Consider the following 27,987-nt stretch of genomic DNA (forward strand, 5'->3'; position numbering starts at 1 on the left):
TCATGCTTGAAGAGAAACTATCTTAGCTGCTGTCGCTGCTCAGAGGAAAGTTTGGCTACTCCACTAACTCTTTCTTTGTCTAGTAACATGACCAACAAGAAAGTGATTGCAGTGTTTGGAGCAACAGGTAAAAAACTCCTTACTTTTAAAGTGCATGCTGACTCTGCTTACTTTCCTGACTTCTTGTTTTTAATGTCAGAGCCTACCAGCATGGGCTGCAAACAGTCCTTTGGAGGAAATTAAGACAAGTGTCCTATTGCTTGACTTTCTGATGTGGTAAAGGGCCTGGGTGATTTGATTTTATTTGGACAAAATGATCTTAGTGAGATAAGGACAACTGACATATTGTCTCTTTCTTAATTGTGTGCTGACTTGGTATGTTTCTTTTTAACATAAGCTATACTCAGGAGACTTTTCTCCATTCACTTCCTGTAAAGGAGCAAGAGTGGAGGCTTGTGGGTTTGTAGGGTATGTCTACATGCCTGACCAATACCCCAGCCATTCTGAAAGGATGGAGTGGGTGGGATTTTGGAGAATGTGCTGAGTGACTTTTCTCACTGGGGCAGATGCCCCAGTCTTTTAATTGCTCTCCCTGCTTTCAGTCTTGTTTCCTTTACAATCTCTTCTTTACAGTCAGAGTCAGCTTTGCCAAATGTTGATCAAATCAGGCCATACCCATTCAATCTGTTCTCATTTCAGTCTCCTGATGATTCTTTTGAAACTATCAGATCATGACATGCCTCTGCTCAAAACCCTCCAATGCCCACCCATCTCACTCCAAGTAAAATGCCAAGTCCAGCTAATGGACTCCCATTTTTTCGCCTTCCCTTTACTTAGTCTGTGTGCTCCCCAAGCACACTCCCACCTTAAGTCCTTTGCACTGGCCACCCCTCAACCTCTAGTTACCCACATTGCTTTCTTCCTCGTGTCACCCAAGCCTCTGCTCAGATGTCGCCCTCTCCATGAGCACTTTCCAGACCTCCATATTTAAAATTGAACTCTGCTCTATGCTGCCGCTGTCTGGCTGCCCTTCCTGCTTGATTGCATCCCTTCCTGCCTGTCTCTCCACACTAGAAGATAAGCTTTATAAGCAAAGGAAGTTTGTCTGAGAAGAGGAAAGGACTAAAGCAGTGAAAAGAGAGAAATAAATTTGCAAAAACCAACAGCCAGTTATGACATTGACTTTAGAAGGAAGTCTTCAAGTTTGTGACAGCATGGATGGACCTGGAGATTATTATGTTAAATGAAATAAGCCAGTCAGAGAAAGATGCATATACGATCTCTCTTATATGTGGGATCTAATAAACAAAATAAACAGATGAACAAAATAGAAACAGAAGCAGGGATACAGGGAACAGAATGACAACTGTAAGAGGTGAGGGGGTAGAGGGTCTGGATGAAAGAAGGTGAAGGGATTAACCAAAAAAAATATGTACATATCGCACAGACACAGACAACAGTGTGATGGTAACCAGAGGGAAAGGGGGTTGGGGGTAGGGAGAGGTGGTTAAAGGTGAGGAGAATGGGGACGAAAAGAGACTTTGCTTGGGATGATAGGCACACGATTCAGTGCGCAGGTGATGTTTTATTGAGTCATACTCTTGAAACCTGTATGGTTTTGCAAACCAATGTCACCCTAATAAATTCAATTAAATAAAAAGGGGGAAAAAGGCAAATGGAACATAGAGATGATTGTATAAGGCATTGAAGTAAAGGTGAGAGTATTGTGTTTTCCTGAAAGAAATAAGCCTTTAAAGGATTTTGAGTAGAGTGACTCGATATGACTGCTATGTTAAAAGGATCATTTTAGCTCCTGCTTTTTGAAGACAGTGTAGGGGACAAGGGCTGAAGCAGGAAGGCCTTTTAGGAGGCTGCTGCTATAATCCAGCCAAGATGACTGTGGCTTAGACTGGGATGGCAGAAATGAGGTGGTGAGGAGTGGTCAGATTCCGGATATGTTTTAAAGAGAGTTGATAGGCACAGTGTGGTGATTGGGGGGTGGAGTGGGAGGGGGACTTAGTGGGTGGAAGATGATATGGGGGGATAAATGGTGATGGGAAAAAATAAAGGGAAAAAAAGAGAGTTGACTGTGTTCACTGACAGACCAGATATCAGAGGTGAGAAGAAAGGAGTAAACAATGACTTTAGAGTGTCTGGCTCGAACAGCTGGAAGATAAAGTTGTGATTCACTGAAACAGGGAAGACCATGGTGGGAGCAGGTCATAAAAGGCCGGCAGCTCCATTTTAGTCTCAAATTTAAGTTGCAGCCCAGGCATCCAGAGTAAGCAGTCAAGTAAGAGCCTTGGGAGTGGCTCGTAAAGGAATCAGATTTGATGTGTCATAGTTGAAGAAAGTTGCTTCCTACTTAGCTAAGGAGGTGGACTAATTTTACCTTATTGCCCAGGTCTTGTCCCCTAGTTCAGTTCCTGTGGAGTTCTGGGTGTGTTTCGGTATTCGAGTTAGGGTTGCCTGACTTAACAGATAAAAATATAAGATGCCTAGTTAAATTTTTTGGGGACATGTGTTAATCCTTACCTGTGCATGTGTTCGCACGTCAAACTCTGAACAGTGCCTGCCATTTAAACGCTACTGTGGATGAAAAAGGGAGTTCTGTGGAAAGTAACCTTGAAAGATGATCTGATCAGGAAGTCCTAACTGGGCAGGTGAGGGTGGATAGTCGACCCTAGGCAATAACTTCTATGTAAAAGGCCTTAAACTAGTTTTGCCCATTGCTTCTGTGCATCTAGGTTAACATACCTTTTTAAAAAAAAATTATTTATTTATTTATTTTTGTTACAGATGTTTCTCCTTTTCCCCCCTTTGACACCCTCCTCTCCCTCCCTCCCCGCCCTGTCCCCAGCTTTGTTGTCCATGTCTGTTGGTTATGCATACATGTTTGTGGTTTATCTCCCCTACCCCTCTTCTGGGGATTGTCAGTCTTTACACTACTTCCACATCTCTGGGACTAGCCTGTTCTTCAGACTGTTATGTTCATTACATTCCATATATAAGTGAGATCATATGATACTTGTCTTTCTCTGCTTGGCTTGTTTCGCTTAGGATAATACTTTCCAGGTCCCTCCATGTCGTCTCAAAGGATAGACGATCTTTCTTTCTTACAGCTGCATAGTACTCCATTGTGTATATGTACCACTGCTTTTTTATCCATTTGTCTACTGATGGACACTTGGGCTGTTTCCAGATCTTAGCTATTGTAAATAGTGCTGCTATGAACATGGGGGTACATATATTCTTTCTGATTGATGTTTCAGGCTTCTTAGGGTATATTCCTAGAAATGGGATCACTGGGTCAAATGGCAGTTCAATTTTTAATTTTTTGAGGTAACACCATATTGTTTTCAGAGTGGCTGCACCAGTCTGCATTCCCACCAGCAGTGTACTAGAGTCCCCTTTTCTCCACACCCTTGCCAACACTTGTTTGATGATTTGTTGATGGCGGCCTTTCTGACAGGTGTGAGGTGATATCTCATTGTTTTAATGTGCACCTCTCTGATGATTAGTGATGTTGAGCATTTCTTTATATGTCTCTTAGCCATTTGTATGTCCTGTTTGAAGAGGTGTCTATTTAGCTCCTCTGCCCATTTTTTAATAGGGTTCTTCGTCTTCCTTTTGTTGAGTTGTATGAACACTCCATATATTTAGGAAATTAACCCCTTATCTGATGTATCATTGGCAATTATGCTCTCCCATAGAGTGGGTTGCCTTTCCATTTTGATGGTTGTTTCTTTTGCTGTGAAGAAGCTTTTGAGTTTGATGTAGCCCCCCTGTGTTCATTTTCTCCTTTGTTTCTGTGGCCTTAGATGATATATCAGTGAAAATTCTGCTGCGTATGATGTCTGAAATTTTGTTGCCTACATTTTCTTCTAGAATTTTTATGGATTCACAAGTCACATTTAAGTCTTTTATCCATTTTGAGCTTATTCTTGTGTATGGTGTAGGTTGATGGTCTAGTTTCATTTTTTTGGCATGTAGCTGTCCAATTTTCCCAACACAATTTATTAAAGAGGCTGTCTTTATTCCATTGTATGCTCTTGCCTCTTTTATCAAATATTAGTTGAGCATAATATTTTGGGTCCATTTCTGGATTCTCTGTTCTATTCCATTGATCTAAGTGCCTGTTCTTGTGCCAGTACCAGGCTGTTTTGATTACAGTAGCTTTGTAGTATAACCTGACATCCGGTATTGTGATCCTGCCTACTTTGTTCTTCTTTTTCAAGATTGGGGGTCTTTTTTGGTTCCATATGACCTTTTGAAATATTTGTTCTAGTTCTGTGAAGTATGTTGTTGGTATTTGATGGGGATTGCATTGAATCTATAGATTGCTTTGGGTAGTATGGACATTTTAATGATGTTAATTCTTCCATTCCATGAACAAGGTATGTGCTTCCACTTTTTTATATCTTTCTCTATTTCTTTTTGCCATGTCCTGTAGTTTTCTGCATATAGGTTCTTTACTTCTTTGGTTAAGTTTATTCCTAGGTATCCTAATTTTTTTGCCATGAAGGTAAATGGGATTGTTTTTTCAGTTTCTCTTTCTGTGGGTTCATCATTGGTGTATAAGAATGCCGTCAATTTCTTGACATTAATTTTGTATGCTGCTACTTGACAAATTCATTTATTAAGTGTAGTAAATTTTTGATGGAGTCTTTGGAGTTTTCTATGTATAATATCATGTCATCTGTTTCACTTCCTCCTTTCCAATTTGGATCCCTTTTATTTTTTCTTCATGTCTGATTGCAAAGACTTCCAGTACAGTGATACCTCGGTTCTCGAACGCCTCGGTTTTCGACCAAATCGGTATTCGACCAGGAGATTCGAGAAACTTTTGTCTCGGAATCCGAACAAATATTTGGAACTCGAACTTCCGAGATGAGCTGAGTTGAGCCGAATGGCGTTCATTCGGCCCAGCGCGCCTTGCTTGCGTCATCAGTGTGAGTGCAGAGAGAGAGTCACGCTTTGTGGAGTCACGCTTTCCTATTGGGTTTCATTGCTTCGGTTCTCGAACAATTCGGTTCTCGACCGTCCTCCTGGAACGAATTATGTTCGAGAACCGAGGTATCACTGTACTATGTTAAATAAGAGTGGCGAAAGTGGGCATCCCTGTCTTGTTCCTGTTCTAAAGGGAAATGCTTTTAGTTTCTGCCCATTGCTATGATGTTGGCTGTAGGTCATTCATACATGGCCTTTACTATGTCGAGATATGATCCCTCTATTCCCACATTGCTGAGTGTTTTAATCAGAAATGGATTCTGGATTTTGCCGAATGCTTTTTTAGCATCAATTGATATGATCATGTGGTTTTTATTCTTCATTTTGTTTATGGGGTATATCACATTTATTGATTTGTGAATATTGTACCAGCCTTGCATCCCTGGGATGCATCCCACTTGGTCATGATGAATAATTTTTTTGATGTATTGCTGGATTTGATTTGGTAGTATTTTGTTCAGGATTTTGGTGTCTATGTTCATCGGGGATATTGGCCTGTCGTTTTCTTTCTTTGTAGTGTCTTTTTCTGGTTTTGGAATTAGAATTATGCTGGCCTCATAAAATGAATGTGGAAGTCTTTCTTGTTTTTGAATTTTTTGAAATAGTTTGAGGAGAATGGGTATTAGTTCTTCTTTGAATGTTCGGTAAAACTCCCCTGTGAAGCCGTCTTGGCTGGCCTTTTGTTTCCTTTGAGAGTCTTGATTACCTCTTCAATTTCCTTAGTTGTTAATGGTCTGTTCAAGTTTTCTATCTCTTCCTGGTCCAGTTTTGGGAGACAATGTGTTTCTAGAAATTTGTCCATTTCACTTAGATTGTTGAATTTGTTGCCGTATAATTGTTCATAATATTTGTTAACAATTCTTTGTATTTCTGTGTTGTCAGTTATTTTTTCTCCTCTTTTATTTCTGATTTTGTGTATTTGGGTTCTCTGTCTTTGTTTCTTGGTGAGTCTAGCTAAGGGTCCATCAATCTTGTTTATCTTTTCAAAGAACCAGCTCTTTGTTTCATTGATCCTTTGCATTATCTTTTTTGGTCTCTATGTCATTTATTTTTGCTCTGATCTTTACTATTTTCTTTCTTCTACTTGTTCTGGGGTTTTCTCTTTGTTTGCTTTTTAGTTCTTTAAGTTGTGAGGTTAGATAGTCAATTAGAAGTTTTTCTTGTTTCTTGAGGTGGGCCTGTGCTATGAACTTCCCTCTCAGAACTTCTTTTGCTGCATCCCATAGATTTTGTGTTGTTGTTTGTTCATTGGTTTCCAGGAAGTTTTTAATTTCTTCCTTGATCTCCATGGTAACCCATTCATAGTTCAATAATGTGCTGGTTAGCCTCTATGTTTTCAAATGTCTTTGCATATTCTTGTTGCAATTGATTTCTAGTTTCATGCCATTGTGATCTGAGAAGATGCTTGATATGATTTCAATCTTCTTGAACTTGTAGAGACTTAGTTTGTGTTCTAACATGTGGTCTGTCTTTGAGAATGTCCCATGTGCACTTGAGAAGAATGTGAATTCTATAGTTTTGGGGTATACTTCTCTGTAGATATTTATTAAATCTATTTGATCTAGCGCTTCATTTAGTGTCTGTGTTTCCAATGATCTATCCAGTGATGTCAGCAGGGTGTTGAAGTCCCCATCTGTGATTGTGTTGCTGTCGAATTCTCCTTTGAAGGCCTCCAGAAGATTTTAATATATTTTGGTGCTTCTATATTGGATGCATATATGTTTACCAAGGTTATATCTTCCCGTTGGATAGATCCTTTCAATATTGTGTAGTGGCCTTCTTTGTCTCTAGTTATGGCCTTCATTTTGAAATCTATTTTATCAGATATGAGTATTGCTACCCCAGCTTTTTTTCTTTCCTTTCCATTTGCTTGCAAGATTTTTTTCCATCCCTTCACTTTCAACCTATGTGAGTCTTTTGTTGTGAGGTGGGTCTCTTGTCAACAATATATGGATGAGTCATACTTTCTTAACCAGTCAGCTTCTCTGTGTCTTTTTTTTTTTTAATCTTTATTGTTGGATTTAAAATGTAATACAGATGTTCCACATTTTTTCCCCATTTACCCCCCTCCACCCCCTCCCGCCCCCCTCCCACCTTTTCCCACACTATTGTCTGTGTCCATTGTTTATGCATATAAGTTCTTTGGTTTATTTCTTCCCACCCCCCCAACCCCTTTCCCTTTGAGGTTTGACAGTCTAGCAATGAATTTGTACTTCCTAATCCCTTCACCTTTTTCACCCATTTCCCCAACCCCCCTCCCAGCTGGCAACCAACAAAATGTTCTCTGTATCTATGAGAATGTTTCTGTTCTACCTGTTCATTATGTTTGCAGATTCCATTGTTGATAGATATGTATTCATTGCCATTTTATTTGTTCATATATTTTATCTTTTTCTTCAAAAAGACCCTTCATCATTTCATATAATAACTGTTTGGTGGTGATGAACTCCTTTAACTTTTTCTTGTCCGGGAAAGTTTTTATATGTCCATTGATTCTAAATGACAGCTTTGCAGGATAGAGTAATCTTGGTTGTAGGTTCTTGCTTTTCATCACTGTGAATATTTCTTGCCACTCCCTTCTGGCCTGCAAAGTTTCTTTTGAGAAATCAGCTGACAGCCTAATGGGAACTCCCTTGTAGGTAACTAGCTGCCTTTCTCTTGCTGCTTTTAAGAGTCTCTCTTTATCTTGAACTTTTTGCATTTCGATGATGATGTGTCTTGGTGTGGGCCTCTTGGGGTTCATCTTGTTTGGGACTCTCTGTGCTTCCTGAACTCGTATGTCTGTTTCCTTCACCGAGTTAGGAAAGTTTTCTGCCATTATCATTTCAAACAGGTTTTCGATTTCTTGTTCTCGCTCTTCTCCTTCTGGCACCCCCAAGATGCGAATGTTGGCACGCTTGAAGTTGTCCCAGAGGCTCCTTACACTGTCCTCATTTTTTTGGATTCTTTTTTCTTTTTGCTGTTCTGATTGGGCATTTTTTGCTTCCTTATATTCCAAATTGATGGTTTGCTTTTTGGATTTACATACTCTATTATTGAAGCTGTGTAAATTATTCTTTATTTCAGTTAATGCCTCCTTCAATTCTAACTGTGTATCCATGACTTCTGACTGGTTCGTTTTTATGCTCTTAAGGCCCTCCCTAAGTTCACTGAGGTTCTCACTAAGTTCATTGAGCATCCCTTTAAGCAGTATTTTGAACTCAGTATCTGTTAGGTTGCTTAATTCCATTTCGCTTAGTTCTTTTATTGGGGTTTTGTTCTGTTCTTTCATTTGGGACCTGTTTCTTTGTCTCCTCATTTGGGCTGCCTCCCTGTGTTTGTTTCAGTGTATTGCTAAATGAGAGGTATGGGGCTCGCTGAGATCAGATGCTGCTTGTTTGAAAGAATTTAGGAAATACCTGAAGCAGGATCCAAGACAGGCCAATCCTATGGTTAAGCAAGTGGCAACAGCTTGGGTGGGCTTGAAAGTTGGGTAGGGCGGGGCCTCAGGGAGTCAGCAGGGTGGGGCTACCAGTGTGAGCCAGGTTGTTGGAGTCCCAGATATGGCAACTGCCTTCCACCCCCGGAAAGGGCTCACCAAAGGAACAAAGGCCTCTTATAGCACGTTTGTCCTGGAGAAAGACCCCTCTCCAGCCCTCACTCCAGTGCCAAACAGCTCAGTTCTTCCCTGTATGATTCTGGTGCCCCTTGAGCTGCCTCCCCTCCGAGCTTAGAGGGAGAGAGTCCGATAAGTCCCTGCGCGGGCCCTTTAGGGAGCTGCTTGGGGCTCCAGCCATGTCAGCTTTCCTGAGCCTCAGTTCCCGCTGGTTTTTCCAGCCAGAAGTTATGGGGACTTCTCTTTCTGGCACTGGAACCCTGAGCGGGGCACCTGGTGTGGGACGGGGACCCCTCAGTCCTCAGGAAGGACCTTCCCAGCTGAAGTATCCTCCTGATTTTTATCCGCCACACTTGGGTGTGGGACCAGCCTGTCGCGCTGCCGCTCCACCACCCCTCCTACCAGTCTGGATGTGGCTGCTGCTTGAATTTCGTAGTTGTAGGACTTCCATTCAGCTTGATTTCAGGCGGTTTTGAATGATGGTTGTTCTGTAGTTTAGTTGTAACTTTGATGTTCTCTGTGTCTTTTTATTGGAGCATTCAAACTATTTACATTTGAGGTGATTATTGATATGTATTTATTTATTACCATTTTTTGTTTAGTGTGGCTATATTTTTTTCCTATTTCTTCTACTAATTACTGTAGTCCTTTTAACATATCTTGCAGTGCTGGTTTGGTGCTAAGATATTCCCTTAGCCTTTTTTTTTTGGTGTAGGAAGCTCTTTATCTGACCTATTTTGAATGATAGTCTTGCTGGATAGAGTAGTCTTAGATTCAGATCCTTGTTTTTCATGACCTTGATTACTTCATGCTATTCCCTTCTGGCCTGTAGTGTTTCTGTTGAGAAGTCAGATGATAACCTTATGGGGGTTCCTTTGTAGGTAAGTTGTTGCTTATCTCTTGCTGCCTTTAGGATTTTCTTTGTCTTTAATTTTTGGCATTTTAATTACTATGTGTCTTGGTGTGGGCCTGTTTGGGTTCTTCTTACTTGGGGCTCTCTGTGCTTCTTGAACTTGAATGCCTTCTTCCTTCACCAAGTTAGGAAAGTTTCTGTCACGATTTCTTTGAATATATTCTTTAAACCTTGCTCATTTTCTTCTTCTTTGGGGACTCCTATGAGGCAAATGTCATTATGTTTCCAGTTGTCCCACAGTTCTCTTAAGCTATCTTCCTGTTTTTAAATTGTTTTTTCTTTTGTTTTTCTGATTGGTTGATTTTTTCTACCCTGTCTTCTAAATCACTGATATGGTCCTCAGCTTCCTCTACTCTGCTGTTTAGTCCTTCCAATGTGTTCTTAATTTCTGCTATGTCATTATTCATTTCCACTTGGTTGATTTTTAGTGTTTCTATATCTTTACTCATGGTGCTGATGTCCTTACTCTGTTGAGCTTCCTCAAGATCATGACTCTGAACTCTACCTCTGATAATTTGCTTAACTGCATCTCATTCATCTCATTTTTGATAGAGTTCTCTTGTTCTTTCATTTGGGATTTGTTTCTTTGTTTCACCATTTTGGCTATCTCAGTGTGTTTGGAGGCTGCCAAATTTTCCCTGTGGGTATTTGTGTTCTGCTGTTTGTGGCTTCCTCTGCTGGGTTTGGATGAGCATGTTAAACACCACTGTCAAGTCTTGCTTTCCTGGGTAGATTTGCAAGCTCAGGAAAGGTTCAGTTATCCTCTAGCTTTTTGCCTGGAGCCTATTAGTCTCAGTTACTCAGGGCCTTGGAATGTAGGCCTGGTGTTTTTCATAAGAGGATTTAGAGAGGGTGGGACTGATTCTGATTGTTAATGAGCCTCAATTTGCATTTCTTTGTCTCACCTGGAAGGGGCTGACTCTCTGAGGGAGGGGCTGCTGCTTTTCCCCACAGCTCCGGGAAGGAGCAAGCTGGCCACTGTCCTTTGTGGCTGCGACTCAGCAAAAACTCTGAGCACCCTCCAAATCCTGGGGGTCCCCACAGAGTTTCAGTCCAGTCTGCCCTCCCTCTGCTGGAGCCCCAGGTGAGTGGCTGTAGCCAATCCAGTGCTGTGTTCTAGCCCTCTGTGCTGTAGAGCAGGGTTAGTATTTTATCCCCAAGGGTGCTGCTCACAGCTAAGACTGCTGCTGTCCGTGGGCTCCCAGCCCACCACCCTGTGGCACCTCCGCAGATCTTACTAGTGATCCTGGTTATATGGTTTTGTCCCACTGCTTTTCTGTTGTTTTTTATCCAATGATTTGTTTTTATTTTAGTTGCAATTCCTGTTTGGTCCTTGGAGATCAACTGTGTAGCTTTCATTCATTCCGCTGCCATTTTCACATCTCTGGGTTAACATACCTTTGAAATAACTACCCTCAAGAAAGCACATAATCTTGTTAACTATCCTGTAATCTAATCCTTGCCTTGCTTACTGCTTACTGGGTTTGGATGAGCATGTTAAACAGCATGCTCCTTTCCCTCCTTAATTTCAAATGCATAAAGGGAACTGCAAAACTGTTATTCTGCAGAGCAGTTGAGATCTTGTTCCCTGGCAGATGTCAGTTGGCTCAAATACTTTTAGTATATACGTTGCTGAAGCGAACACTAAAATAAACACTTATAAAAATTCTCTACAGGTTTGCATATTTCTTATGTTGACACTGTCCTCAACATGGTATCACTTGGAAGTGAACTGGATCCAAGAGTGAATGATCCAGAATAAATGAGGAGGGTCTGGAACAACTGAACATGTTAAGAATGCATGTTCTGGGAGCTGCTTTTTTTTTTTTTATCCTCACTCAAGGACACTTTTTCCATTTTTTGTTCAGATAGAGTGGGAGGGAGAGTGAGGGAGAGAGAGAGAGAGAGACAGAGACATCGATGCAAAAGGGACACATCGAGTGGTTGCCACCTGCACAACCCAACCAGGGCCGGGGACAAACTGCAACTGAGGTATGCGCCTCTAGCAGGAACCGAATCCAGGTCTCTCTGGACCGCAGGCCGATGCTCTAACAGCTGAACCAAACTGGCCAGGGCTGGGGGCTGCTTTTTTGGACTGATAACTTTATGGTTATGTCTTGCTAATTTAAAGAAACAGGGTCAAGATGGGTGAATTTTTCTCCTGGTTTGGGTAGTAAAATATAAAACATTACAAGTGGGACTAGTTAAGAAAGCCAGTCTTGGTCTTGGTCCAGCTCCTCTTATTCGTTCATACACTTCCATGCAGGACTGTCCACCTCCAAACCTAAGAGTTGAGAGCACAGAGGTTTCAGTCTTTTAACTTCATTCATTCATTCATTCATTCATTCATTCAATATATAGATGTTGGAAATTTGCAGTTTGCCAGAGAATAGTCTCAGCACATGGTTGGGAAACAGGGATTAAAAGTAAACAGTTTCAGTCCTCAAGGAGAACCCAGTTTAATAGGAGGGTTATAAGGAAATAATTACAATAGATGATGATATGGGCTGAATTGTGTCTCTCCCCACAAATAATTCATATGTTGAAACCTTAATTTCTAGTACCTCTGAATATGACTATATTTGCAGATAGGGCCTGTACAGAGGCAATTGTATTACAGAGAGGCCATGAGAGTGTGCCCTAATCCTATGGGACTGGTGTCCTTTTAATAAGAGGAAATTTTGACACACAGTCACAGGAGGGGCTAGAGTGCACAGTTGGAAAGACCATATGAGGACACAGTGAGAAGGTCCCTGATCTTCAGACCAAGGGGAGAGATTTCAGGAGAAACCAAACATAGCAACACCTTGATCTTGGGCTTCTAGCCTCCAGAACTGTGAGAAAATATATTTCATTTGTTTAAGCCACAATCTGGAATTTTGTTATGGTAGGCTTAGCAAACTAATATAGCCGACAAATATTTTTAATATTTATAATAATTATTTTTATAGATGTACATATAATAGTTTTAAAAGTCTAATAGTCCTACAAGGCTTATAAAGAAACCCAGCAGACCTTACCCTACCCCTTTCCACATTTAACTCTTCTGTTTCTACTGGTATTTGTCTCTGTATTTCTAAATAATGTGATAATATGCTATTTCTTGATTTTTAAATTTTAGATATTATTCATTGTCTTTAGCTCTCCTATATCCCCAGCCCCAAGACATACTTCCTTTTTTTCATCCTCCCCATATAGTTTATAATAATTTGTATTTTTCACATGGATGATGGACTAAATATGGACTCTTATTATGACTATGTAATTATTGTTCATACTTGAACCATGTAATGTGCCCTTTTTTCTCACATAATTTCTTGTTTTTCCTGAAATTAATAATTGCCTTTATTTTTATTTGTTTAGTTTTCTTTGTGCCTATCACTATTTTTTTCTCCCTAATCTCTCCAGTAAAGTTAGATAATTTCTCTCAAAATGAGCAAACACATCAATTAATCTCTTAGTTCTGTTTTTTTTTCTCTCCATGGAAATCTTCCTCCTAGAATGCTCTCTCTTTCTATTTCAGTCTTCCTGGATTTTCTTCCCCATTATTCTGATAATTCTCTTTGCTTTTCTCCTGAGTTTGGTTTCTGTTTCCTGGGTTCCTCTTTCTTGCTTTACTTTGTCATTTTGCTGGAGCACATCCTCCAGTAGCTTACAGAGAAAGTATACAAAGTAGTTACATTTTTGAAACCTTGACTGTCTGAAAATGTCTTTATATGAAATGTTTAGAATCAATTGATCATTCGGCTAGGTTTATAATTCTAGATAGAAATTAATCCCCCCCCCCCAAGTGGCATTACTTCATTGTTTCCAATGTTATAAAGAAATCTAGTGCTATTTTTATCCCCCACCTTTGAACTGAATACCCTTCCACCAAAGTTTGTAAGATTTTTTTTTTAACCCCAGTGTTCTGAAATTTCACAGTTATGTAAATCATATGAGACTTTATTTATTCATTGTGCTGGGCACTCAGTGGTTCCTTAATCTGGAACCTCATTCAATATCCTTGAATTCTGGGAAATTATCTTCTTTGATAATTTCATATGTCCATTTTCTCTATTCTCTCATTCTGAAATTCCCCTGGCTTGATCCTCTCTTTTCTTTTTACTGTTTTCCATTTCTTTGTTGTTATTTTTTTTTCCTTTTAATTCTGAGAGATTTTTCTAGCTTTTTCTATTGAAAACTTATTTCTGCTATACTATTTCAAATTTCTGGGAGCTTCATCTTCTCTTCTGAATGTACTCTCGCCTCTCTCTCCCTTTTTATTGGTACAGTATGCAGAAGTAGTGTTCTGAGTGCAAAATCTTTTCCAGTCTCTGAAGATATTAATGCTTTAAAGTTTTTCTTCTGTTCACTGCATTGTTTCTGTTTCCTTTTATCAATTTGTTTGTTTATTTATTTATTGTTTGGAGGCTTTCTTCAAATATCTGGTGACCGTTGGCTGTTCATATTTATTACTAGAGCACTAAACTTCGGCTGAAGCTCCCTGTACAAAAGCAGAGCTCATTGAACGGCAGACTCTATAGGGTTATCACTGATGTATCAGTTGAGGTTCCACAAGAAACTAGTGCCACATTCGTACAGAGAAGCTGAGGAAAAAATAAAGGCCGAAAGGGAAGAGACCAATAATGAATAAGCAATAGGAGGAAGGAGCAGAGGGCAAGTAGATGACCAAAATCTGGGGAGAGTAGCAACATGGAGGTGGCCACCTCTCCTCCTTCCCTTGGGTCTCCTGCTGATGCCTCTCACTGGCCAGACCCAACCTGAGAGCAAGAAGAGAGCCTACTGATGGAGTCCATACAGGTCAGCCTCCCAGGGCTCTAAGCAGAATACAGAAAGTGAAGGTATATCTGAAGGCACAAAAAACATATTCAGGACAGGTATACAACCAATCTGATAGAGGATCCCAAATGTCGGTAAACCAGCACAGTACCTGGCACATATCACAGGGCATTCAGTAAATATTTGTAGGTAAATTAAGCAAGTAATGATTATACCATCAGTGACTTTAAATGCCATAAAAAGAAACTTATGCCCTGGCCAGTTTTCTCAGTGGTTAGAGCATCAGCCTGTGGACCAGAGAGCCCCGGGTTCAGTTCCTGCTAAGGGCAGGTACCTCGGTTGCAGTTTGTCCACTGCCCTGGTTAGGGTCATGTAGGTGGCAGGCAAACAGTCAGTATATCCCTCTTGCATCGATGTTTCTCTCTCTCTCTTTCCCCCCTCTCTCCCTCCTGCTCTATCTGAAGATAAATGCAAAAATTTCCTTGGGTGAGGATAAAAATAAAAAAAATTTATGCAAGTTTTCAACTTAAAACAAAACAAAACAGGAAGCTCTTTTGAAAATAAAAATTGTGTGAAGAACCTCAAAATAAAATCTATACCCAGATAAAAGTAGATTTTCCCAGTTGAATCTGGGGTGGAGGGTCTGGCATGGTGCTCATTTGGCCTCCTTGTTGTGTCAGGCCTCTCCCATTCTTTCCCCCATGGATTTTGCAAAGTTGCCTCTGATGAGGCTGCGAGAAATCTAGTTTGACAACTACTGCTGCAAGCCATGGGGATGCCTCTGAAGTAGTTATCACAATAGCTGTACTCTGAATAATAGCACTTCCTGACCCACTATGTTTTAGTGACCATTCCTCCTGATCATTCCTCCATTTCTTCTTCCCTGATCTTGCAGGAGCTCAGGGTGGTTCTGTGGCCAGGGCCATTTTGGAGAGCAAAAAGTTTGCTGTAAGAGCACTCACCAGGGATGTGACTCGACCAAAGGCACTGTTGCTCCGGGACCTTGGCGCTGAGGTGGTAAAAGGGGACCTGAATGATGAAGCCTCGGTGGAGGCCGCCTTAAAAGATGCCTATGGGGCCTTCGTGGTGACCAACTTCTGGGACCATTTCAGCAAAGAGAAAGAAGTGTGTCAGGTGGGAACACCTTCGAGCCCTCTCATCCTACCCTCCCTGGCTGCTCTGCCCTCGTTGAAGGGGGTAGGCTTTCAGTCTGGGCAAAAATATGTGCCACTCCACCTCTCTCTGATATTTATGAAATTTGTGTACTTCATGCAGTTGTTAGAGGTGTCTTTGATTGTGAAAGCAGTGTTCTGTAGCCCATGTCCACATCTCAAGACCATGGAGGTCTGAGTGACCACGCAGTGGAGCCAGCCGTTAGATGCCCACCATTGGTGGTATGTGGCCTGTGAAGGGTACCCCACAGATCAACGTAACTCTGAAGTGAAAAGGGAAGAACAAAAATGTAATGAGTATACTTATACTTCTGGCAGAGAATTTGGGAAGAAATGAGTAATGGGTACTTAGAAAAAGAACTAAACAAACAAGCAAATAAACCTACAATGATTAATGTCACGGAAAATAAAAGTTTGTAGAAAAAAATAAATGTAACCATAGAATATTGCATGGTTCAACTTCAGCTGTGTATAAGCACTGATTATTGATCTGACCCAAAATTATGATATTGGGAATATGAGGGGGAAAAAAAGGGAACTGCATATATGGGTGGTGGTGGACTGTGTGTGTGTGTCTGTGTCTGTGTGTATGTGAGAGAGACAGAGAGAGAGAGAGCACTAAAGATAAGTGCTCATCTTTCATGGTAGGAATTTAGTAGACAATATCTTAAACTGAAAAAAGTATCAAGAATTAGTAGTGTAAACCTGCTATTTAGAAATAAAGAAACATCTGAAAGAGATGAAAGGAGTTACTTCTGGAGAGCAGGTATAACATGGGGGCTCAGGGAGCGTCTGTGTCATTAAAAGTTCAATTTTCCCCCTATGACAGTCCTATTTGAAATTTTATATATGTATAAATTGAGGAAAATATGAAGATTAGATTTAAAAAATGTAATGGACGGGATCAGCCTCTTTGCAGAAATGGCACAATTCAAAAAATTGAGAGCAGGATTGAGCCATTTCAGGAATGTGTTAAATTAATTATACCATTTACAGCTTGTCTTTTAGTGATAAACTTTGGAAGGGCTTATTTTAGAAACTCTGGGTTCTAATTCTGATATTCACTCACTGTGGCAGCCAGAGGTACAAAGTCTTTTCTCTGCTTCACTTTCTGCATCTACTAAACCAGATTAATTATGTCCTCTCTGCTTGCTACATGGAGTTTTTTGTTTGGGGAAAAAAAGAAGGAAACATTGGAAAGAAAGAAGAAAGAAAAAGAGAGATGAAAGTGCTTTGTAAAATTTGGAACTAAAACACAAAAAAGCAAAAAAAATACATATATATGTCTTCATGATGCTCTCTATATTCCAAATGGTGTTCAGCTATAATTCATTACCAGAAAACATTATTACACTGTATATTGTTTTCTTGCATATCCCTGAGCCTCATCTATAAATAAATGTGGCAGTTGATGACAAAGATACTGATTGTGTAAGAAGGGACCAAATGTTTCTGACTGTTCTCAGCAGGCTGCCTCTTAGCTTCTGATGAGGTTCCGCATTTTGACATGGTGGAGCCTCTGCTCACTAATACTGGTTGCCTCTCAGATGGTAACTTGAATACATGATGCTGGAAGAGCTCCCTCTCTAAGGAGGACCAAAAAAAGGGGGGGGGGGGGCTGCACCTGCCCTCTTGTCCATAGGCAAATACAGCCATCTATACAAATAATTTACATTTGTCCCTTAGGGAAAGCTGGTGGCAGATTATGCCAAGCGCCTGGGTCTGAAGCATGTAGTGTACAGCGGTTTGGAGAACGTCAAGCGCCTGACTGGAGGGAAGCTGGAAGTTGAACACTTTGACGGGAAGGGAGAAGTGGAGGAATACTTCTGGTCCATTGGTGTTCCCATGACCAGCATCCGCCTGGCAGCTTACTTTGAAAACTTCCTCACCATTTGGAAGGCCATGAAAGCCTCTAATGGAGATTACTACACCTTGGGTAAGTGAAAGATTGCAGTGGAAGTTACCAGACACCTGCTGTCCTCCCCTCCTCTTCCCTTTCTCCCTTCCTCCCTCAGTGCAGTGGACATATATCATTTGAGAGCCTACAACATGCTTACCTCTGTGAAGTGCTGAGAGGAGTACCAAATTGTTTTAGATTTCACAGAGAACTGCTTCTTAGACTGGAAACAAAGGATTTCACTTCCAATCTTAAGGGTCTGATGCTCTTTATACAAGTGATTAACTATGTGACCTCAAGCCTCAGTTTCCTCATGTCTAATGGAAAAGTTGGGCAAAATGACTTTTAAGGTTCCTTCCAGCTCATCCATCTGACCTTCTGTGGCAAAAGGGAAGACATTCTCCTCTTGATCTGAGTCCCATGGTCAGATTCCCTAGAGGAGCCCTGACTCCCCAGAGAAAGAATCTGATTCTGAATGTCTGGGCTGGGGCTGGGAAAACTATAGTTTTAACAAGGATCCCGAGTAATTTCAATGCTTTCAGTCCACTGGCTGGAATTCCCCTGCCTTTTGGAGACATTTCTTTGTTTGTAGTCTGAGGTGGCTCTGTGGAGTGGAGGGGCTATGGGAGTATCAACGGCAGCAATTCAGTCTCTTTTTCTTGGCACACAATTAAGACTTACCAGAGGCATAACTAGTGACAGTCAAAGTCAACCTGGAGCACCTGCCATACAACAGATGACCTGGTAATAGTTCAACGACTGACTAGATAAATGTATAAATGTGATACAGCTCTTTCCCCTGGCCCCTTTCTTCCTATGCCCTTTCCACGTGTCAGAAGCCAGCTTACAGACATTTCCCAGGTTCTGAACTACGACACTGTAATCTATTGGTTAGATTGACCTGGGTGAAGAGGTGATGTCTTAAATTTCTTCTTGTACCCGGTCCCTCTGAGGCCCCAAAGTCTATATAACCCATTCTTACCTAAGGTATTCCTGAGACTCAGGTGTCTTTCAATAGTATAGGAATAGCTAACATTTACTAACCACTTACTAGGGGCCTGGCACTGCGCTATTTACCTTCATTTTACAAATGAGGAAACTGAGGCAAGATAGAGTAAGTAACTTTCCAAAGATCACTAATAAGGCAGAACCAGAACATGGACCCTGGTGGTCTGACTCCAGAGCCATATTCTTTACCACTGTCCCATAGCTGTTTTTAATCTCATCCCGAAACCCTCAACTCTCAAAAGGAACTTCAAAGTCAGAATAGACTTAGCTCTGAGTGCTTCAAAAAGCTCAAACTGCTTTATAAATATAAAATACAATTATAGCCTAGCCAGGCTCAGTGGATTGAGCGTTTCCCCATGGACTGAGAGGTCCCAGTTCAATTCCCGGTCAGGGCACATGCCCGGGTTACAGGCTTGATCCTCAGTAGGGGATGTGCAGGAGGCAGCTGATGTTTCTCACATCGATGTTTCTATTTCTCTCTCCCTTTTCTCTCTCTCTCTCAAAAACTCAATAAAAACATATAAAAAATAAATAAAATAAAATAAAATTATAATTTAATCTAAACAGGCTTGCTACCAAGAAATTGAGCCAGGAAGCTAATTTTGCTACAAAAGATTCAATATGATATTTAGTCCCTGACTGCTGAGTCTGAAGTCACTCTTACACTGGATTGAAATTCAGAGACCTTGATTCTTGTCCTGGCCTGTTGCTTCCTAGCTGTGAAGCAATGAAGAGTTAATAGACTTAATTTTAAAAAATGAAAGTTCTGGGGCTAAATCATGTCTATTTTGGGTTCTAGCCTCAGGATTCTGGGAATTCTGTGTCACACTGTAGGAAGGGCATGGGCTTTGGAGTGACACATGAGGGCTTATACCCACTTTGCTGCTTGTGGGTTCAGTAACCTCTGGCCAGTACTTGATATTCCTATGTTTCAAGATTGTTTTGAAGATTTAACCAGCTAGCACATTTGTTTGTTCATTCTTTCTTTAAAACATTTTTTTTTTCTTTATTGATTTTTAGAGAGAGAGAGGAAGGGAGAGGGAGAGGGAGATAGAAACATCGATGAGAGAGGAAACATCGATTGGCTGTCTCCTGCATGCCCCCCACTGGGGATTAGGTCCACAACCTGGGCATGTGCCCTGACTGGGAATTGAACCGGTGACCTCTTGGTGCATGGGTCAATGCTCAACCACTGAGTCACACCGGCTGGGCTCATTCATTCTTTCATCCATTCAGTAAATGTTTGAGGACTTACTGCGTGCTAGTCATTTAGTGGGGAATCAGTAATAAATAGCAGTTAAAAGCAGTCTACCCTCATGAAGGTCCTATTTGGGTAGAGGAGATAGATAATAAACATAATAGATAAGTAAGTTATATTGTGTGTTAGAAGGTAAGTACTATATAAAATAGGGCAAGGTTAGCCCGGCTGGTGTGGCTCACTGGTTGAGCGTCAACCCATGCACCAAGAGGTTGCTGGTTTGATTTCCAGTCGGCACATGCCCAGGTTGTGGGCCCCAGTGGGGGCATGCAGGAGGCAGCCAATTGATGTTCTCTCTCATCGATGTTTCTATCTCTCTCTCGCTTTCCCTTCCTCTCTCTCTAAAAACAAATAAAGAAAAATAAGATAAAATAGGGCAAGGTTAGGTATACATGGAGTGCTAGCAGTGAGGAGGTGGCGTGTGAAATTTAAACAAGGTCAGTGGGCTTCTGAGAAAGACACATCTGATGGAGCTCGGTAGTGGTCTTTGTGGGTACTCAAGGGAAGAACATTTTGGAAAGAGGGAACAGCTAGTGTGGCTGGAACAGAGCAAGTAAGGGAGTAAGGGAGAGTAGTAGGAGTGAGGGCAGAGTTAACAGAGGTCTGGTCCTGTAAGCCATTGGCTTGTCTTTTGAGGGACAGAGAGCCATTGGAAGGTATGTACAGACATGATATGAGCTGACTTTAGCTTTACATGTTCACAAGGAGACCATGGAAAGGCAAGAGTGGAAACAAGGAGGCCAACTTTGTAATAATCCAAGTCAAAGATGATGGTCCAAGGTGGCTTGGGCCAGGGTGGTAGCAGTGAAGTGGTCAGATTCTGGACATGCTATGAATAGGACTTCCAAAAAAATAAAAATTTTAAAAAAAGATATGGAGTGTGAGAGAAGTGTCAAGCTGACTCCAAGAGTTTTGGCTTGAGAAACTAGAATGATAGAGTTGCTATTAACTGAAATGGGGAAGTCTGTAGGGGAAGCAAGTTGCTGGGGGATATAGGAATTCATTTTGGGGCACATTGAGTTTAACATGTCTATTAAACAGTCAAGTAAGGATCTTGAGTAGGAAATTGGACAAACAGAATCTGAAATTCAGCAGAGATGGCTGGATTGGACATATAACTAATCATATGTTGCACATAGCAGATGCTTTTTAAAAAATCAATACCCAGGCATTATGGTATTTTCTCAAACAAAACCTTGTAATTAATTGTGCATAGACGGTGGCCATTTGGTGTAACATTGCTTTCCTATGCCTTTTGTTTACTAGTTGATTAATTCAAGTTGGTGGGCCCTAGCAAGGATGTGATGTCATTAGCTATTTTTATCTTTTTTTTTTTTTTTTCCACTAGCACTGCCTATGGGGGACATACCAATGGATGGCATCTCTGTTGCTGATGTTGGAGCAGTCACCTCTAGCATTTTTAATTCTCCAGCAGAGTTTTTAGGCAAGGCCGTGGGCCTCAGTGCAGAAGCGCTAACAGTACAGCAATATGCTGATGTTTTGTCCAAGAGTTTGGGGAAGGAAGTTCGAGATGCAAAGGTGAGTTCTTAGGAGACATAAATGTGATCACAAGAGTCCGCCTTAGGCCACACCCCACCAACTTACAAATTCTGATAGACTTTTGATGAAGTGCGGCAAGGGTTCAGCTTATACTGTCAGAAGAAATTGAAGAAGGCTTCATTCAGTACCTCAAATCTATCTTGTGTTGTGCATCTGAATCCCATCCTAATGGCTTTGTTTCTTTGGCTTAAGGTTCATCAGCTTGTTAGAGTAAAATTATTTTTGGGTGGCAAGAACTTAGAATCTGAAAACCTAGGTTCAACTTTTTCATATACACTACCCAACTCTCCTGTCATACACACTCGTTGCTGATCATTCCAGTCTGCCAGAGCTCGACGTATGGGGCAAGACACTTACTTCTCTGAGCCTCAGCTTCCTCCTCTGTGAAGTGGAATAATAGCATCTACCCTAGGTATTCTTGTGAAAATTAGAAAGAATATATTTAAGGGGCTTAGCATAGTGCTTGGCACATATACAAAGTACCTATTGGTATATATCAAGTGCCTATTGGTATATATAAGTACCTATTATGTGCCTGGTGCTATCTTTGAGGAGTTTAAGCAGAGTCAGGGTGAACATGATAATATACATGAAGTCACAGTGATCAGTATATGACAGAACACTATAGGTGCTTAATTGTGTTGTCCACACTATCTGTGACCACAGGAGGGTAGGAGAAGGCTTCATGGAAAAAGTGGCTTTGAAGTGGTCCTTGAGGGTGGACAAGACTGTGTCTAGCTGGAGGAAATGATGGGGCTGGCCTGGCTAAATTCTAGAATTCTAAATTCTAGCCTGGCTAAATCCACATGAATAACCAGGGGCAGAATGAGGAAGTAAGTTCACCCTTATCTATCTGTGGAATCTTGGCAACTTAACCTCTCCAGCCTCGGTTTCTTCATATGCTAAAAACACGTTATCATACCTAATAGGATTGTTTTGAGGATGAAATGAGATATAAGTGGCAGGCACCTGGCACTGGGTCAGCAATTAGTAAGCCCTCGATAGCGGATTGTGGTATACATTGGGTGGGACTGGCCTAGACTAGAGTGTGGATAGGACAGACCTTTCACAGAAAAGTGAGACGATAGCGCACATTACCAGCCATTTCTCCAAAGCAGATGTTGATACGAGGAAGGAGGACAGGGCCTCTGAGAAGGAAGTATATGTTGTGAGGGCAGAACTGAAAGGAGGACCCATACCTTCTTTCAAGCTGGAGGCATGAACGTCTGGCTCTGTGCCTCCCTTGGCTGCATTCTTTTATCTGCAAAATGTTAGTGTTGTTTGGAGGATTTCTGTGGTCCTTACCCAGCACCATCTCTCTACAGTAGGGGTCCTCAAGTAGGACCCCTGCACCTGTTTTGTAAATTAAACATTTATTGGAACACAGCCATACTATTGTCTATGTATTGTCTGTGGCTGTTTTCATGACTCGATAGCATTAAGCAGTTGTGACAGAGCCCATACGATCCAAAGAGCCTTAAGTATTTATATCCTGCCCTTTAAGAAAAACATTATTGACCCCCCTCTCTAGAATTTTCCTAGTGTTAGGGATAAAAAGTTGGGTTTTGTTTTCATCTGCAACTCTTGGTCCAGTGAGTCTTGAGTCTTGGGATATCTAGATTCCCAATTCAACATCAGGAACAGGAGCTATGAGGAGGCTAAGTAATGTTTTTTTTTTTTTTTTTTTTTAACTATAGTAGGTGTCTTTAGTGGAGAAAATAAGGACTCATGAGAGGATCTGCAAAGCCACTTGTAGCTGGGTGCAAATATACTTCCCAGGGACTGACCCCTTTTCCAGGGTATTTGCATTTGGGCCTTATATTTCTTTTGCTTTGTGGGGTTTGACGTCTGTAAGGAAGAAGGGGAGAACGGTGAAGGAGTGTGGGCAGATGGTGTGTGTGTTCATTCTCAGAGGACTGGGTAGACATTGTTTTGGATGGCTCAGGACCTTCCAAGCATCTCTCAATCACATACTTGGTCCCTGATTGTTTTTGGTACATCAAGTTGTTTCACAGTTCAGCAGAAACTTCTCTGGCACTGAAAGTTCTAGGGCATTAGACGCTGGAAATTCTACAGAATGGTTAATGCTGTTCTTAAACTAGTCTGACTTGAGGATGCTGCCCAGGATTCTAGAGTGGGGAAATGCTTGGGCATCATGCTACTCTGAGGAAGGATGCATGTGGCCACAAGGTGGCGCTCCAGCCATGGCAGTCTGACTTGTTCCTCAGTGTGGTCAGGAGGCTGTTTGCATAGCTGCTTCAGTGAGTTGAGGGCATGCCCTGAAACAACTCCCATTAGGAGCTCTGGCCTGGCTGAAACTGTCTGTCCAACTCCAGAGGGAACATGGTCCTCTCAGAAAGTGAAACATGACAAATCAAATTTCTTTCCTTCAAAAATCTGCAGAAAAGAATCCCTTATTTCACTAAGGAATATTAGTTATCAAAGTTACAGGATGAGGGAGCAACTGAAGAAGGCAGACATTTTCTAAGTTCTTATGTACTCTTCTTGCTTAAATTTTTAATGTTTTTTTTTATTTCAAAAATAACAGATGCTCATTTCAGGAAAGTATAAAAAAAGAAAATAAAAATCACCTACTCAGAGATAGCAACTGTTAGGATCTGGCACATTTTATTCTAGTCTTTTTCCAATATATATGTTTGTACCTAGCTTTTTCATTTAACATTCTATCATGAGCATTTTTATTTTGTTAATGTTTTTTAAAAACATAAATTTTAATAACTGCATAATAGTCGTAAAGTAGATGTACTATAATTTATCCTGCCATTCCTTTGTTTTTACACATATAGGTTATTTTCAATTTTTCATATTATAAAACAGTGACAATTGTTTTATATGAGTTGTTTGTGTGTCACATTTTTTCTAAGGCCAAGTGGATAGCAAGGTTAGAGTTTATCTCTGGGGGCTCAAGACAGATGACACTGGATCCAGGAGTCAGAAACGGTTTTCACTAATTCAGGTGGGGGACTGTTGATCTAGTTACTGTCAGAGGGCCTTAAGGGGGGGGGGGGGGTTGTGGAAGGCGGCAGAAGCAGCTCACTAAGTGTGTGATGGGCAGCATTAGTTTGGGCCTGGGCCCGGCAGAGTCTGGGATGGTTGAAGTCAAGATGCTCATTTCTAATCAAGGAGGGGAATGATGATGAAGGGACATCAGCCAGGAGGAAAGGATAGAGAGCCTGGTGCCAGAGTGTGCGGGAGACGCTGTGTGGAGGGCCAGGTGGGCAGGATACTGAGAGGGCTGCAGGAGGACATGTCTATGAAAGCTGGTCAGGTGAAGGGGGACAGATCCATAGTACTTTATTCAAAGTGTTTGGGGCCAGAAACAATTCAGCTTTCAGAAGCTTTCAGCCTTTAGGTAGGTTGTGTTCCACAGGTATTATGTGAATCAACATCAGGGGCCGGGCAGGAACCCGTAATCAAGCACATCAATCTCTCTGCAGAAAACTATGTGACTATTTTCCCTAAATGGGACAATTAAAGAGCATAAATAGCTTCACCTAAGTTCCAATCAGAATTAGTTCAGAAAAGTCAGTTTGCTCCCAAATTACTTATGAAAAAATTTGAGAGTTTCTTGGGTTTTGGAGTTAGACTAAAGAAATGTGGACCTATATCATCATTAAGGTGAATGATTTATTCTCAAACTATTTTCAATCAGAGCTGAAACATTTCCTTTTATTAAAATGTATTATTATAATTTTTAAAAACTTGTTCTTAAAGATCACCCTGGAAGCTTACGAGAAGTTGGGATTCCCTGGAGCGAAGGAAATGGCCGACATGTTTCGTTTCTATCGCATGAAGCCCGACCGTGATGTCAAGCTCACCCACCGACTGAACCCCAAAGTCAAAAGCTTCAGCCAGTTTATCTCAGAGAACCAGGGAGCCTTGATGGGCATTTAAGCTATTCAAACAGGCCCCAGACTACACAACTTTCTTCCTCCCCGATTCTGGTCCTCTTTACAGAATACCTCCATTGACAGAACAGACATGTTAGAATGCTATTGTCTGCAACATCCAAGTCTTCCCAGAAAGTCTCTCTTAAGTAGGAAACATGAAAATGTTGACTCACATATAACTTTCCATCTAGTGATAAGGATGATACACCTGTTTGATTAAGTAAGAAACCCCAAACTTAGTGCCTTCTGTAGCTCTGTCTCCCCAACAGCCAAGCTGCCTCACAAGGCTCTGGCCCAGGAAATTGGAGCTTCTTCCCTTAACTCGGGGGTGGAGGGTGGGGGAGTGGGGAGGGGTGGCCACTCAGCTTTTTCCTGCCTGAATGATCTTGAGCCTCAGCCCTCAAGCCCTGGCCAGTTTGGCTCAGCGGTTGAGCGTCGGCCTGTGGACCAGAGAGTCCTGGGTTTGGTTCCCGCTAGGGGCATATACCACCAAAAAATAAAATAAATAAATAAATAAATAAATAAATAAAACTCCCCTCAACAGCTCCATCCCCCCCCCCCCCAAGTGCATTGTCCTCTTCTCAGTGAACTTTTAAATTTTAATTTTCTAAAAAATCTTTGTAGAGAACTTTCTGGGGAAACATGACATTCAATGAACAAGCACAAGTGTTAGAAACTCTAAAATTCTGTGTTGCTTCGGGGTTGAAAGTTCATTCTCTGATTTATTCATTAAATCATCAATTGAATTGTCATTGTTATTCATGTATTCATTTAGGCATTCTGCAAACCTTATTTTTAGCGTTTGTGAACTTTTCTCTCCCCTCCTATGTGCTTTCTTGTTGGAGTGGTCCATGCTCCAAAGACTGGTGGGGCTCCTTTGCAGTTTGTGGTTGGTTTTGTGTCATGCTGGGGCAAGGGGGCCATCTAACCATTTAGCGACAAACGAAACTCAGAGGCTCTGCAGTGGATGAGACAGCAGCTTGAGGCATGCACTGGGGAAAGGTAAGGAAGTGGGAAGAGGATGTGATAGAAGGGCCCCCATGTCTATCTTTGTATATCTCTGACTTAGCATTTTCTACCCCATATTGTAATTGCTTCATTTATTAGTTTGCGTTGCTTCCTCTTGGCTGTGAGTGCTGATGTTCTTTTTTTTTTTATTTTTTTTATCCTCACCCGAGGACATTTTTCCATTTTTTGTTCAGGTAGAGTGGGAGGGAGAGAGAGGAACAGAGAGAGAGAGAGAGAGAAACATCGATGTGAAAGGGACACATCGAATGGCTGCCACCCGCACAACCAACCAGGGCCGGGGACAAACTGCAACCGAGGTACGCGCCCTTAGCGGGAACCGAACCCGGGTCTCTCAGGACCGCAGGCCGAGTGTGAGTGCTGATGCTTGGCACATGTTAGGTGATCAATAAATATGGTTACCCAAATGAGTGAATAAAGTTAATTGATCATATTACAAGAAAGGGAAATAAGCGGTGTCTAGGTTGGAGAGTGGTAAGAACCAGCAAGTGGTACTCAAAGGACAAAAGGTTGTCCACTTCTGGGAGAGGCAGGCAGTGACCATGCTGGAGCCACTAAGCGAGGATGGGATGGTGGTGCCTGTATCAGAGGACATAGTGGCTGAGGATCTCACTAATATTATCCCTTTTGGTCTTTTAAGGCATCAAGTGGTACATTTGTGTTGAATGAAATATGTTGAAGTTATTACTGATAACTTTTTATTCTTGGGGGTAAATTGTAGTCCAAGTGCATTTGGAGACCACTCTCCTTTTCAGAGTGCTCTCTCCTTATCCTCTAAAGAGTAAATTCACTGCAGTCTCAACCCTGGGAAACGTGTCTGGATATATTTCTAAAAAGGGAAAAGCAAAACAAAATCCTAAACTAAAAATAGGTGGTTTATTACTCATCTGGGTGGGCCAGGCAGGAGAAATGGCCGCTGTTTCCTAAATAAACCTCAGCGTCCCTAACCGGGGGGTGTCTGCAGGCTGGCAGGTCACCTGTCCTCCTTGTGTGTTCGCTGGATGTCTGGTTGGTCCTTTGACCTGTGGAACAAGGCCGGGGTAGCCCTGGGCCAGTCCTGCCATTGTTCCTACAAAGCGCAAGAAGCTCTTTCTGGATTCAGAAGCAAAGTTTACAGTGGCCCATCTGAGATGAGATGGCGTCTTTTAGGGGCCTAGTTTGTGTCCTCATCTCACTTGACCAATACGGGGAAAGAACAGGGAACATTAGTCTAAAACATTTTATATTTGTTGACTGTAGACAAGGGACTTCACCATCTTCTCTCCCCACTGACAATCTCCTGGCCCAGGGAGAGAAATGTTTCCTTTCAGAGTTGCTCAGAGTAGAGACTTGGGGACTTGAGAGGGGCACAGAAGGTGGAAATGGGCTGTGAGCCACAGTGAACAGAACCACCCTCTGTTGTCCAGGGAATGGGTTGGGTGGGGTAGGGCGATGGAACAGAAGGATACAGGAGATTTCTCTCTGTGAATCTGGAAATGTGCCTAGAAACCCAAGCTGCAAAGGCAGGTAATGCTCCATGGATTCCTGCCCTGCCGGGATGGGCTGGGTGAACTGGGGCCAGTCACGGGACTCCTCTGGGCTTCAGTTTCCCATCCTCACAAGGGGCTGCTGGAAGGACTAGAAGATTGAAAGTACGAAAAGCTCTTTGGACAGTCTAGTAGGTAGTAAGTGCTCAATAAACAGTAGCTGTAATTATTATTGAGAATAATTCCTGCCTTTCTGCCTTCACACAGCACCCGAGTTCTGAGGTGCCCACAGGTGGCTCCAGCCCCCCCCCCCCCCCCCCCGGTCTGTTCACCCACTGGTGGCTTCCAGACTGCAGGTTCCTCATGCCCTGACTGCCTTCTGCTGGGGG

At 41.8% G+C, this 27,987-nt stretch overlaps 1 protein-coding gene across 1 annotated transcript; it reads left to right on the plus strand.

The window, feature by feature from the left end:
• On the plus strand, nt 1-25,449 carry LOC118617407 (nmrA-like family domain-containing protein 1). The gene is made up of 5 exons (XM_036243326.1): nt 1-127; nt 15,196-15,434; nt 17,159-17,408; nt 20,984-21,174; nt 24,931-25,449. Exons 1-5 carry the CDS (start codon nt 88-90, stop codon nt 25,108-25,110), a joined length of 900 nt encoding a protein of 299 aa, XP_036099219.1. The 5' UTR covers nt 1-87; the 3' UTR covers nt 25,111-25,449.
• The last annotated feature ends 2,538 nt before the right edge of the window (nt 25,450-27,987 follow it).

This window comes from Molossus molossus, unplaced genomic scaffold (genome assembly GCF_014108415.1).
Source record: "Molossus molossus isolate mMolMol1 unplaced genomic scaffold, mMolMol1.p scaffold_m16_p_5, whole genome shotgun sequence".
NCBI classification, from domain to species: Eukaryota; Metazoa; Chordata; class Mammalia; order Chiroptera; family Molossidae; genus Molossus; species Molossus molossus.

Bases quoted from the DNA above. Each gene is read 5' to 3' on its own strand.
- LOC118617407 (XM_036243326.1), top strand. From the start codon at position 88: ATGACCAACAAGAAAGTGATTGCAGTGTTTGGAGCAACAG. The intron at 128-15,195 runs GTAAAAAACTCC...CTGATCTTGCAG, and splicing joins TGCAGTGTTTGGAGCAACAG to GAGCTCAGGGTGGTTCTGTG. The intron at 21,175-24,930 runs GTGAGTTCTTAG...TTGTTCTTAAAG, and splicing joins AGGAAGTTCGAGATGCAAAG to ATCACCCTGGAAGCTTACGA.